We start from the raw sequence: 12,732 nt of genomic DNA, 5'->3' as shown, positions 1-12,732 counted from the left end.
TGGTGCCGGTTCATCAAAAATTCCGGATAACCGAATGCTATAGTAAAAGATAGGGAGAGCTGACGGCTCCGTATAAAGCAACAAACCCTGTTGCTTAGCAACAACTGTAGAACAATGGCCTCAAGTTTCAAGCGTCTCTGTAGCTTAGCAACAGCTGCAGCCACACCCTTGCACAGCACAGATGGAAGAAGGCAAATACAATATGAAGTAAAACCTACTCCTGAATTTTGCTGGTTAACCGAGATTTCCGGTTATTTAAGTGCCGGTAAATCGAAAGTTTCCTGTAATGTAAGCAGATTGATTGTGTAAGGGGCTTTCTCCAATACCGGTCCCCCGTTGCACACAGTTCTTGGACGTCAGGATTTATAAGAACAAAATACACACGGCACAGGTGTGAATTGTTCCTCGTTTTGTCCATTGATTAGAGATACCTTTCTGACAATGAAACCTTCCCAAAGTGACTGCATATGCAAAGTTGTTGATTTCTGTTAGCATTCGTATTCAAATGGTTCAAGGCCCGGCCCATTGTCTTAGGCCTGCACTGATCCCATGGTCCAAGGTGAACAATGTAACCCTTAAGGTACATGAATATGCGAATGTTCTTGTTCAGATTTTAGATTGTCTGTGATCCAGTCGTAGTTTCGGCTGCAATGTTTGAATTAACCCTTTATTGCCGAGCCCTTTCTGTGGGCTCTGCAGTTCTGGGTTTTTATATTTCATAGTCCAATTTTTACCGTTGTGGGGGAGGAGTGGTTCCTACAATTGCTAACTGATATTTCCCCTTCGATTTTAATCTCTTGATTTTGGAAACTTGATGGTGTCTTGTGTTGCTTGGCAAATTTACCCCTTCATGTTTGCTGTCACCCAAGAATCGGCTGTGTTTTGCTTGAGCTGTTGGTTATAACTTAAGTGTTTAATTTATATATTTAAAGGTGACTCCTAACTGCCGTGTAGCTTTGAGAAATGATAGCTACACTCTTCACAAAATCCTGCCCAACAAAGTGGACCCTCTGGTGTCTCTCATGATGGTTGAGAAGGTTCCAGACTCTACCTATGAAATGATTGGCGGCTTGGACAAGCAAATCAAAGAGATCAAGGAGGTTATTGAACTACCCGTGAAACATCCTGAACTGTTTGAAGCTCTCGGCATTGCTCAGCCTAAGGCAAGTGCAGGTTTCTCTCCTTTTATGCCTCCTCCTCTTTGCTTCCTGCTCACAAATGAAATTAACCCTCAATCTGCCAGTCATTCTTTAACATGTGCATGTGTTGAAGATTTAAGGGTCCAGGGAATACAGAACTCTTGACAAGAACCAAGAAAGTGCTGGTCTTTGCTGTCTGCATGTATTTATGGTAGATGAATCTTAAATTTTCTAGGTCAAAATTAGTTTTTTTCTAATATGCTATGTTTCAGCAGGCCTCTTCATTATAGCTGCCAGGTGGCTGGCAAATAACATGCAGTCAACAGCACAAGAGCTTGCCAACCCCTCCGCACTTTATTGTTATAGGTGTCAAAGCAGTACTTATAATTGTGCCCTAATTTCCGTAAGTGCAAACGTGAGTTATTCGATTTAGACGTCACTTAAGTTGAACCAATTGTTGAGTTGCTTCTTGAGCACTTGATTTGTTTAAAAACATCATGGTGGGATTCGAGAAAGAAGATGGTTAAATGGGGTCTCATTGTAGTATACAGAATAATGAATGGCATTGATAGGATAAACCCAGAATAGAACATCAAATTAAGCCATGAAAGTAGGGCCAAAGGGTTTAAATTGGCGAGAAATAGCTTTAGTTAATTTGAAGAACTACTTTACTCCGAGTGGTAAATGTTTGAATTCTGCTAAGTTGGGTAGCAGAGGCAAAAGTTTTAAGGAAATTCAAAATGAAGCTAAATGTTTTAATGTGAGTTAAGGTAGTAGAGGGGTGGGCCTCGGTGGACTGAAAGGCCTTTTCTCATCCTTGACTTTACTTGCATTCCTTAGTTTTTGCTCTCTTGTGTACTTAACTGTCCACTCCCTCCCAAAAAAAACCAAACTGGTTTCATGCAAGTTTAATGAACACATAACATTTTTAAATAACCTGTTTGTTCAAACCTATTCCTATTACCACACATGGTTGTGTTAAAATGGGGCCCTTGTAACTTTGCATATATTTTTAATTGTATGACAAATGGAAAGTGCATTCTGTCGATTACTTAATTTGGGTGGTGGCATGTGAGAAGAGCATAACATATATCCTACTTTTATTGAACGTTTGGTACCCTGTTGAATTGAACCTCTATGTTCCATGTTGCTGTTCCAAAACCTTCCAGTTACATTGGGCCGACATTTGCGATCGGAGGCTTCCTGCGGCCGGATGCCTCCCACCTGCACAATGTCTACGAATTTACCTGGTGGCTTGGGAAGAATGGCGGCTTGCGCTCCTGGGCCTCTCCGGGTCTGCGCGGGCAGAGCCCCACGCATCCAAGGGGCGCAAGCAGTTCGTAGGCGCTCCTGGGGTCACGTGGGCTGGCCCAACTAATGGAAGAAGGGAATCCCCATTCAACCTTTTGACAGTTCTGTACATACAGAACTGTCAAAAGTATGAGTGGGGATCACCTAAAAAATGCACCAACACATTAAATACATTTTTTTTAAAAACATTGCATATTTAAAATAAACTTACCTTTTTTGAAGAGTATACTTTTAATTTATAAATGAGTTATCACATTTCATTTTTCTATTTTTTAAAACTCTTAAGCTGGTAAAAGCAGGCCTTTTACCCGCAGAGGCCCATCTCCAGGGCAGGCGGATGATCTGTCAAGAGAATTCTTGACGGATCGCAAGTGCCAGTTTTCAGCGCATGCCCTTCGCGAGCCTGAAACCGGCACTTGCACGGCCCCTACGGGTGCGTACACACCCGTAGGGGTCGCAAAATCCGGCCCATTAATTTAATAGATTTATAATTGATGAGCTAGTGGTTAAATGTTTCCTTGCCCGATACGAGACTTCCAAAACAAGCGTTCTACTCTGAGCTCCGGCACGGCAAGAGAGCTCCAGGTGGGCAGAGGAAACGCTTCAAGGACACCCTCAAAGCCTCCTTGAAAAAGTGTAACATCCCCACTGACACCTGGGAATCCCTGGCCCAAGACCGCACAAAGTGGAGGAGAAGCATCCGGGAAGGTGCCGAACACCTCGAGTCTCTGCGCCGGGAGCAAGCGGAAGCCAAGCGCAAGGAGCGCACGTCAACCCAAGCACCCCACCCACCGTCTGCCCCACCTGTGACAGAGACTGTAGGTCCCGCATTGGACTCATCAGTCACCTGCAAACTCATTTTTAATATGGAAGCAAGTCATCCTCGGTTCCGAGGGACTGACTAAGAAGAAGAAATTTTTCCTTATATTTTGTTTTCCTTTCTCCCTCGCCAAAATTGCTGTATTGGTGTTTGGATTTGCTTCTCCGAGTGAAACGTGAGGCTGAAGTCCCGGGTGCAGATGGGGTTTGCTCATGGATTCTGCTTTTGTAGAGAGGCAGTGTGCGAACGCCACCGGCTGCCAGCTGTAACCCTGTTCATTTGTATCAGACGCGCCCCCCAAAAATGTATTGAGCATAAGTTTATGTTTGAGTTCGGCAACAGGGAATTTAAATGCTACAGCATGAGGCCTCGCTCCCACAAGCAATTGCAAAAACATTGTCAAAAATTGTAGAACACTCCAAATAGGTTGGAGGATTCTTCCAGCTGTAGACTCAGGGTGTCCATCTATGAGGGAGCTTGGTTTGGGTAACACCATTTTTTTTTAAGCATCATTCTTATATCCATTGAAAGCATTTTATTTAATGTCTAATGAACTACATTGCTCCAGTACTGTGCTAACCAGGCCAGCTGGAACTCTATTCAAAATGTAGTATTCTGTCCAGACTTCATGATTTAATTTCTGGTGCGATTTTTTTAAAAACTGGGTATCCAGTTGAATTAAAAACTCTTGTGTTGTGTCTTGTAGTTCTGGATTTCCGGCACTGTGTGGCAATGTGTTTATGTTCACTGCCTTGAAGTGAAGATCATTATTATCTGGCCCATTTTAAATCCTTTGCGAAGGGGAAAATGTGATCTAGAAAAATTGCAGTACAAGATTTTTGAAAATGAATATCCTCCTCGATTCATACTTAAAATCTTTCAGAAGTGCAAGTAGTCACCGAGGTACTTATTGTTTTGAACAGTGAGTTTTAGTGCCTTGGAACCGTGTTCAGAGAAGGTTCACTCAAAATGCTCATTCCTCTGCCCTTCCCTCCACTTCCAACTCCCTGCCCCATCCAGATGATAGAATTTCAATTTTAAACGGTGTTACTTGCTTTTACTGATGTTTCTAATCTGTAATTGGTTACTCACGATAGGAAGCAGCTTACTCATTTCAGGAAAAATCCAGCTGGTGCGGAAAGTGCTGGCTGGCAACTGATCTGTATAACATCCAAGTACTTGGTGTACAGTCCCACTGTGTGCCTGATGTTTATGGAAATGTTCAGTTCTTGCCACACAGGCATGTCTAGCTTTTCACCCATTTTATTCAAAAGGTTTGAAAGTAAATATCAAATGTTGATTGGTAACCAAGCTTAACTGGAAGGAATCTCCAGAACAGAGCACTTTGAAAATCTTATTATTCTAACACACTACCCTTTGGCTGCTAGGGCACCTCAAGACAGGAGTTCCTTGAAGATTAAAACCATCAAATTACTTTTATTTACACACTTTACAATGTGTTATGTTTATTAGAGCTGAATAAACTCGTTTGATGAGGATAGGGAGCCAAAAGCTACTTGCAGCACTCCTCTGCTAAATGTGCTACAAAATAGGCTATTGCCAAGCCAGAAATTAAATGCGGTTTCAAGGCTAAATTACAAGCTTCTTGCTAGAATGCTATAGTAAAGGGAGTCTTGTTACCCTGAGTTTTGCACATTTCTTCTGTTCAAATATCAGTGACTTTTGGTTTCTCGGCCAGTTGCTGTGTGTGCACCGCAGTGGGCCAGGAAAACAATCACTTCCAGTCCAATAAGGTTCATTTACAGCCCTTTAACAATATGATGTTGTTAAGTGAAATTAGCTGTTTAATTCAGCGTCGTAATAGATTTATAATGAACCTCCTAGAATTTTGCGGGAGTTAGGGTCCAGTTTCTCTGGCAAGAAAATTCTGTGACCGATCTATCAAACGCTGGGACCATCAAATGTATTTGCTTTAGCAATGATCAGTCATAAGGAACAAAGGGCAACAGTTCTGTTTTTTCATTGATCTTTATAAAACTTCCTTTCCATGGGCAAGTGCCTGGCCTCCGCTGAATACCTCCCCTTGGTATTGTGGAGGAGATTGGAGTTTTTTTTTGACGTGGACGATCCTTGTCCTATCTCTTTCTGGCACAACATATTGATGCTCTGTTGTATATTGCTGGAACTGTTTTTTTTATCTTGATCCTTTCACCAGATCAGCAATAACTTGCATTTGCAAACCATTCCCAAGTAGTAAAACGTCCCAAACGCCTTGGGACATTTTGCTACATTAAAGGCGCTATATGAATGCACGCTGTTGTTCCTTGTGTCTGAAAGATTTCACTCCTCAGTTTGGAGATTTTTGATAACTTGTACGATTTGGCAAGTTTGCCAGTTTTCTGGTTTAAAAAATTAGTAATAACTGAAAGGTTACCAGCTGGAAATGTATTGGTGAACATCAGTTAAAATGAATACCCTTTAATGTTCCACTTCCTCTGCATGAATGTTGCCGGCTAACGCTTGTGCTTCTGGTACTTTCAAAGTGCTGGGCAGCTCCACTGTATTTTCCACATTGTGCTGGAGGGGAGTGTGTTCTATAGTATTGGTGACAATAGCAATAGGTCTGTAGTTTGTGCTGCTTTTGAGTAGATGATGTTGGTCTAGGGTTACTTATGGTTGGCCATATACTTGAGAAAATAAATTGACAACTTTTTTTTTTAAGTACAAAAGGATCTAGAAATTCTTATTGATGCAGCTAAAATGTTCCTAACAAACCCTTTTGACAGGGCTAAATCCTCTGTGACTGAGTTAAACCTGATCTAGTCTTTGCATCTATGGTTAAAGGCAGAAAATCTGTTGTAAAGTTTGCTCCCACAGGGTTTTACCGATCGCCATTAGGTCTCATCTGTACATTTAATATATTGTAGGGTGTGCTGCTATACGGACCTCCAGGAACCGGGAAGACACTGCTAGCAAGAGCTGTGGCTCACCACACTGACTGCACTTTCATCCGCGTATCTGGTTCTGAACTTGTACAGAAATTCATTGGTGAAGGTATGTGCATGAAGCCTCTGTTTAATGTTTCCTCTGAAGGATGGCATCTTTGTCAATATAGCACTCCCTCAGACTGCACTGCAATGCCAGCCTAGGTTAAACGTCCAAGTCATGGAGTTGGATTGAACCCACAAACTTCTGACTCAAGTGAGTGTGTTTCGGACTTGAGCCAAGCAGAGACTACATTGTGTTGCGTGCATTATGTAACTAACGGAGTTTATTCACTATTTTTGTTTCTTCTCCCCCTGGTTGTCTTCCCTTTTCTAGAGTTGATTATTTGTGCCTGGGTATTGTTCCAAGGGCATTGGCAGCCCTCTGGATTCTCATTCACGTGCCTGTTATTCATGTGAGTCTTGACAGTGCGTGTGTGCGGTCCATTAGCCCATCTGGGGGTATCTGAACCAAGCCTGATCCTGTCCTCATTTGACATTCACAGCTGAGCATTTTCTAGCAAGGGACATTGGATAGGAATCCAGGCTGGTTTGCGCCAACCCCCCCCCCCACCCTTTCAGGGCAGAGCATCGAGGCTAGTTGTAGCCTCTGTGGGTCTGGCTGAGATCAACTAACTCACCACAGATCTGAGATATGAGTGGATCAAAAGTTGGACCATTACATGAATAAGACATCTGGGGGTGAGATACAGGCTGTATTTTATTTTTCAGTTCTTGCTGTTCTGAAAGCAATTCCATGGGTGTCAGCAGCCCTCCACTATGTCCAAGTGGTTATTCTTCATATGGCTGTGAGTGTTGTTGGGAAACTCAACAGTGAGGCAAAGAAGAGACGTCAAAGCCAAGCCTGCTTTCTTTACCTGATGTCTAGACACTAATACTTTGTGGGTTTTACTGGATACTAATGAGGAGTAAGAATCTTGACCTTTTATCCTGCTCTTTTCCCTAGTATGGGAAACACTGAGGCCATTGTAGTCGCGTATCACTGCTATGGCTGAGATCTCCTAATCCAATGGTTTTGAAATATTTCTGTGTGGGTGACTCCTTGCAAATATCAACACACTCCTGAGGACCCCTTACAAATATTGACACACTTCCAGGGATCAGTTTGCCAGCTATCCAAAGGAATCAGTTCTATCATTGCAGAAAAATGTCTTGGTATTCAGCAATAGAAATTACATGCTGGTAAACGAATAAATATTGAAAATAGAGGAATATGATCTCCGACTCCCTGGGGACCACTGTTTGAAAGTCTTTTGAGCTAATTCAGCTCAAACCTGGTACTATCCTGGTCTGACTTGCCCAGCACCACTAGGTTGTTTCTGTTAACTACTGAGCCATTGGAAAGTTACAGCCTTTAATCTGATCAAAGGGATCGGTTGACAGACAGACGTCTGACTCTTTAAAAATAAGGTCACGACTTTGAAGTTTCTTTTAGTTTAGAGTAGATGTGGATTAAGTGGGATGGCTTTAATCATCCTCCGCTTTCCCAACTGGTGGAAATTGGCCAAGATAATCTGTGCAGTTAACAGGAAACATCCTCACTGACCGATTTAGCAAGCAAAAATCTGTAGGTCGAGTGTATGTACGCATTTTTAATAACACATTGGTCACCTACAGGAGTACAAGAATTTGTAATTCCCATCGCTACACTATTAAGAAATCTGTTTTTTTTAATACCATTATACTTTTCACTTTTTATAGGTGCTCGTATGGTGCGTGAGCTGTTCGTGATGGCTAGGGAGCATGCTCCATCTATTATCTTCATGGATGAAATTGACTCCATTGGTTCATCGAGATTGGAGGGCGGTTCTGGCGGTGACAGTGAAGTGCAGCGCACAATGTTGGAACTTCTCAACCAGCTTGATGGGTTTGAGGCCACTAAAAATATTAAGGTACAGTTTAATCTCGCCAAGTGTCTCCTTTATTTACACTAACTAATGGTATGTATGTGCACTAAAACATGGTTGTTAAACTGCTGGAAGGGAGGGCAGAAGGGGAAAAGACTATTTGGAACCTTTTTTATGTAGGGGACATGGAGGTGAGCTTCTCTTCCTCTAGGCCACAACACTGGTGGAAAAAAAGAAGTAAGTAATTTGTTCATTGGAGGCTGTCTTCTGTGCATTAGGCCATGGTTGGTTATGTGGAGAAGTACATCCCTTTGTGCATACATCAGAGTCCTAGCCTAGCTATGGTTCCCAGCATTAGTCTGGTAGATGAGAGAAGGAGTCTCCCTGATTGATTGAACAGGGAGCTAGAGGAATAAATATGTGGTTGGTGTCAGGCCAGAGAGAAATGAAAATAATCCGTGTGGGTCCTGAACAGAATCTAAATTATTATTGGCTCTGCAGACCGATGATTCAAGCTTTTTATCTGTTTCCATGTTTGCCACAGGTAATCATGGCAACCAACAGAATTGACATCCTGGATCCTGCGTTGCTGCGACCCGGGCGAATTGACAGGAAAATTGAATTCCCTCCTCCAAATGAAGAGGTGAGTTTGGAATTGTATCATGCAAGTGGGCGACCGTAATGATTTTTTTTGTTGACATGTTATCATTTCACGATGAAATTCAAGAAACCAAATGTTTTAGACTTATCTTGCAGCATTCAATCATAAAATGATAAAGTTCTTTGGAAAGAAACTTGCTCTTTGTTTTTGATGGCAGCAGTTCAACATCTGTGTTTGTAAATGGAAACTTTGCATCTGTTTACTTTGGTCCTGTTCTACTCATTAGTCGCAGATGATATCCTGCGACTGTACTCCGCTTTTGGTTTGTTGTTCGGGGTAGCCGCGGGTGGGACAGTAAATTCCCTGGGCATCTTTTATGAACCATACATAACTGGTAAATAGGAGCTCTGTACCTATTTAAGGAAGCTTCATTTGGTTTCTTTATTACTTAGAACTATTTAATTTAAAAGTTGCCACTCTTAAACATTAGTTTCCAAAGCAACAGTGATATTTTTTGCAGCTCCAGCAGAAGTTATTAGTTGGCCACAGCACTTTGGTTCACAGTAACTTCTGAAATTCCACATAGTTGGTGACTAACGTTATTTTGCTTAAAAGCCAAGTGTTCCCAGACTCCACTTTGAGTGCTGCAAATCCAATCCAACACACGGCCTCTCACAAAAGCCAATCTGCTTGATCATTAACACATTTTAATAGCACGCACAAATTTCAACTGCTTTGCTTAGTGAAAATGTTGTTTTTGCTTCCTTCCCCCCACCCTTTCCCTTTCCTCAGGCTCGTCTTGACATTCTGAAGATTCATTCTCGCAAGATGAACTTAACACGTGGCATCAATCTGCGCAAGATTGCTGAGCTGATGCCAGGGGCATCCGGTGCAGAGGTTAAGGTGAGAGATTAACCCAATTATCTTAATTCTGCTGATTGGAAACTGCACTACTGCCAAGTCCATGACTGTTTGTTTTTTCCTCTAAATGTATAAATAGTATAGTACATCATACACCGCAATAATCTTTCCTAACACTTGAATCTGCTCCAACCAAGTAGTAAAGCTGAAAGATATTGGCAATTTAGATACTTTGCACTTGCATATTGAGTCAAATTGTTCAAAGCAAATCTGCAGTCTCCTTTTAATTGTGAAGTTCTGCACTAAGTTAAATTTGTTTTATTGTGAAAAATTAATTGCCTTGTTTAATTTGTTACTTTGCCAACTGGCTAAATCTGACTGGATGGTAGATCAGCAAAGCCTCAATTGTGTAGCTTATTAAACGTTTCCAATACAACCTACTAAGAACAGAGTACATGCATCATATCTGCATTGCTGTGATTAACTGCTGTCTGCAGTACTAGTTGGGACAATTTTTGAGATCTGCTTTTATTTTGCAGGGAGTATGCACAGAGGCTGGCATGTATGCCTTGAGAGAAAGGAGAGTTCATGTTACACAAGAAGACTTTGAAATGGCAGTGGCCAAGGTAAGATACTGTAAACATTGTACAAATCTGACCTGATTGAGAATTCTGTAAATTTTCTTGACCAAGAAATTTTTCTTGTACGAAATCCATACGCTTCATCGCAAACTAATCTATTTTAGGTAGAATATTCAGACTTTGTATAATGTTGGCAACAAAAGAAATATTGAGATACAAGTTGTGAATGTGTGAGACGGGTTACTGGAATCATGTGGCCAGAAGCTTGGGATTGGCAAAGAGGGAACAATAGGCTGGCCTCTTATCTGGTTTTTTATAACCATATAGAGATTTGTAGCATAGCGGGAGGCCATTTGGATGGCAACCCAAAACAAATCCGATACCCTGTATCTCCCTCTGTTTCTAATATTGGTCCAATTTTACCGTAAAAGATGCAGTGTTCTCTGCGTCAACAACTCCTTATGGCAGAGCATTGCATGCGCCAGCAACCCTCCTTACAAAGACATTTCTCATCTCTCTCCTCATTCAAGTGACTATTTTAAATTGATGACTCCTGAACCAGAAGAAATAGTCTTACTATTCACTCTATCAAAACCCTTAATCATTTTAAAGGTGTCTATTAGATCTTTATAACCTTCACTGTTTCTGTGGAAATAATCCTAATATCTAGTCTGTTTTCATAATTACTAACATCATCCTGGTGAATTTATACTGTATATTGTCTATACGTTTAATGTATTTTCTATAATGGGGCACCTAAAACTACTCTAACCAAGGTCTACCAATGTTTTGTACAAATGCTTTTTTAACTTCTTTGCTCTTGTATCTTCCGACCTTATTTATAAAATCCAAAATGCTGTTGGCCTTTTTATTTGGCTGTATTTGCCTGCACTTTCAGGGAATTTGAACCCTTAGATCCCTCTTTTCATCCACACCCTGCAGTGTCTTTCCAATACAGTTCCTTTTTCTTCCCCTGCCCAAAATGTATTCCTTGCATTTTTTCTACATTAAATTGCACCTTCCACTTGTCTATCCATTCTGTCAATTTGTCTGTCTTGCTGAAGTCTTTTACAGTCCACAGACACAAACGTGGCTCCAGTACTGCCCTCGGGATACACATTTTCAACCCTTCAATCTGAGCAACACCAATTTACACAAACTGTTCATTTCTTGTCTCTCAACCAACTTTCTCTCCATGACTTTTCACACCTTTGAGAGGGTGCAGAGGAGATTTACCAGAATGGTTCCAGGTATGGGGGAATCTTAGTTACAAGGACAGGTTGGAGAAGCTGGATTTGTTTTCATTAGAGCAAAGGAGGTTGAGGGGTGACTTGATAGAGGTGTACAAGATTATTACTGGTTTGGATAGGCTAGACAGGAAAAGGCTGTTCCTACGAGTTTACGGTAAAAGGACTAGGGGGCACAAATTTAAGGTTTTGGGCAAGAGATACGGGGGGATGTGAGGAAAAACTTTTTCACGTAGCGAGTGGTGAGGACCTGGAACTCGCTGCCGACGGAAGTGGTGGAAGCGGAGACACTCAATGTTTTCAAGGGGAGACTGGATAGGCACTTGAGGGAAATAAACTTGCAGGGCTACGGGGATAGAGCGGGGGAATGGGACTGACTGGATTGCTCTACAGAGAGCCGGCATGGACTCGATGGGCCGAATGGACTCCTTCTGTGCCATTATGACTATGACTTATTAATTTCTATGCACAAGTGCCAGAAATAAAAGCTGTCCTGAAGGAAGCTATTCCTGGTGTTTTGCTGGAATACATTAGGCACTATCTCTCTATGACTTTATAGGTATAAGAGAGAAACATAAGAATTAGGAGCAGGCCATATGGCCCCTCGAGCCTGCTCCGCCATTCAATAAGATCATGGCTGATCAGCGACCTCAACTCCATTCCCCCCCCCCGATTACCATATCCCTTGATTCCAAAAATCTATCGATCTCAGCCTTGAATATACTCATCGACTCAGCATCCACAGCCCTTTGGAGGTAGAGAATTCACAACACTTTGGTAATTGGCATGTGACAGACTCTCCCATGTCTTGGTGGCCACTCCATGACCAGGGAAATTGACTCATAACCGCCCCATTGGCATATTTAGAATTTTTCACTTGGTACCATGTATTTTTTCCAATAAAACAGTTCTTCTAGTCTGTTTTTAGAACCCATGTGTACCTATGAGGGTTAATTTTAATAAAGGTTGCTTTGTCGGTCACTTAGTTATGCTCTGCTGTTCATGGTGATTATCAACAAATCCTTTTCCTTAATTGTAGGTTATGCAGAAGGACAGTGAAAAGAACATGTCCATCAAGAAGCTATGGAAGTAAATGCATGTCGTGAGGTTGCTGTAAGCTGGCTGGTGGGAGATTTTACTGTTTGAAAATATCAAATCATTGTAAGCTTTCCTGTCTTTAATAAATGTCGATAAAGCCACTCGAGACTCAATACTGTAAAGTTATTAATTGTGTTCATCGTAACTTGGTGGTCATTGCTACACAACGAGTTTTAGTGTTTAGCGATCTCTCTGAAGAGAGTTTCATTTGGACCGCCTGGGTCAGGTTACATGTGCGCCGGGACTGGGCTTGATGCTTTA

At 41.7% G+C, this 12,732-nt stretch overlaps 1 protein-coding gene across 2 annotated transcripts in view; it reads left to right on the top strand.

Moving 5' to 3' along the window:
* Positions 1-12,572, top strand: part of psmc5 (proteasome 26S subunit, ATPase 5) — a 33,523-nt gene extending 20,951 nt beyond the window's left edge. For both annotated transcript variants that reach the window (XM_085966301.1, XM_085966302.1), the window contains exons 7-13: positions 933-1,163; positions 6,159-6,285; positions 7,938-8,128; positions 8,628-8,726; positions 9,477-9,587; positions 10,085-10,171; positions 12,413-12,572. In XM_085966301.1, the coding sequence (XP_085822427.1) occupies positions 933-1,163; positions 6,159-6,285; positions 7,938-8,128; positions 8,628-8,726; positions 9,477-9,587; positions 10,085-10,171; positions 12,413-12,466 (900 nt within the window). In that variant the 3' untranslated portion in view covers positions 12,467-12,572. The remainder of the gene's footprint in view (positions 1-932; positions 1,164-6,158; positions 6,286-7,937; positions 8,129-8,627; positions 8,727-9,476; positions 9,588-10,084; positions 10,172-12,412) is intronic.
* The last annotated feature ends 160 nt before the right edge of the window (positions 12,573-12,732 follow it).

Source organism: Somniosus microcephalus, chromosome 24 (genome assembly GCF_052327205.1).
Source record: "Somniosus microcephalus isolate GS21.2 chromosome 24, FLI_Smic_1.0, whole genome shotgun sequence".
NCBI classification, from domain to species: Eukaryota; Metazoa; Chordata; class Chondrichthyes; order Squaliformes; family Somniosidae; genus Somniosus; species Somniosus microcephalus.
The sequence above is the reverse complement of the archived record's forward strand: the minus strand, read 5'-3'. Positions and strand labels throughout refer to the sequence as shown.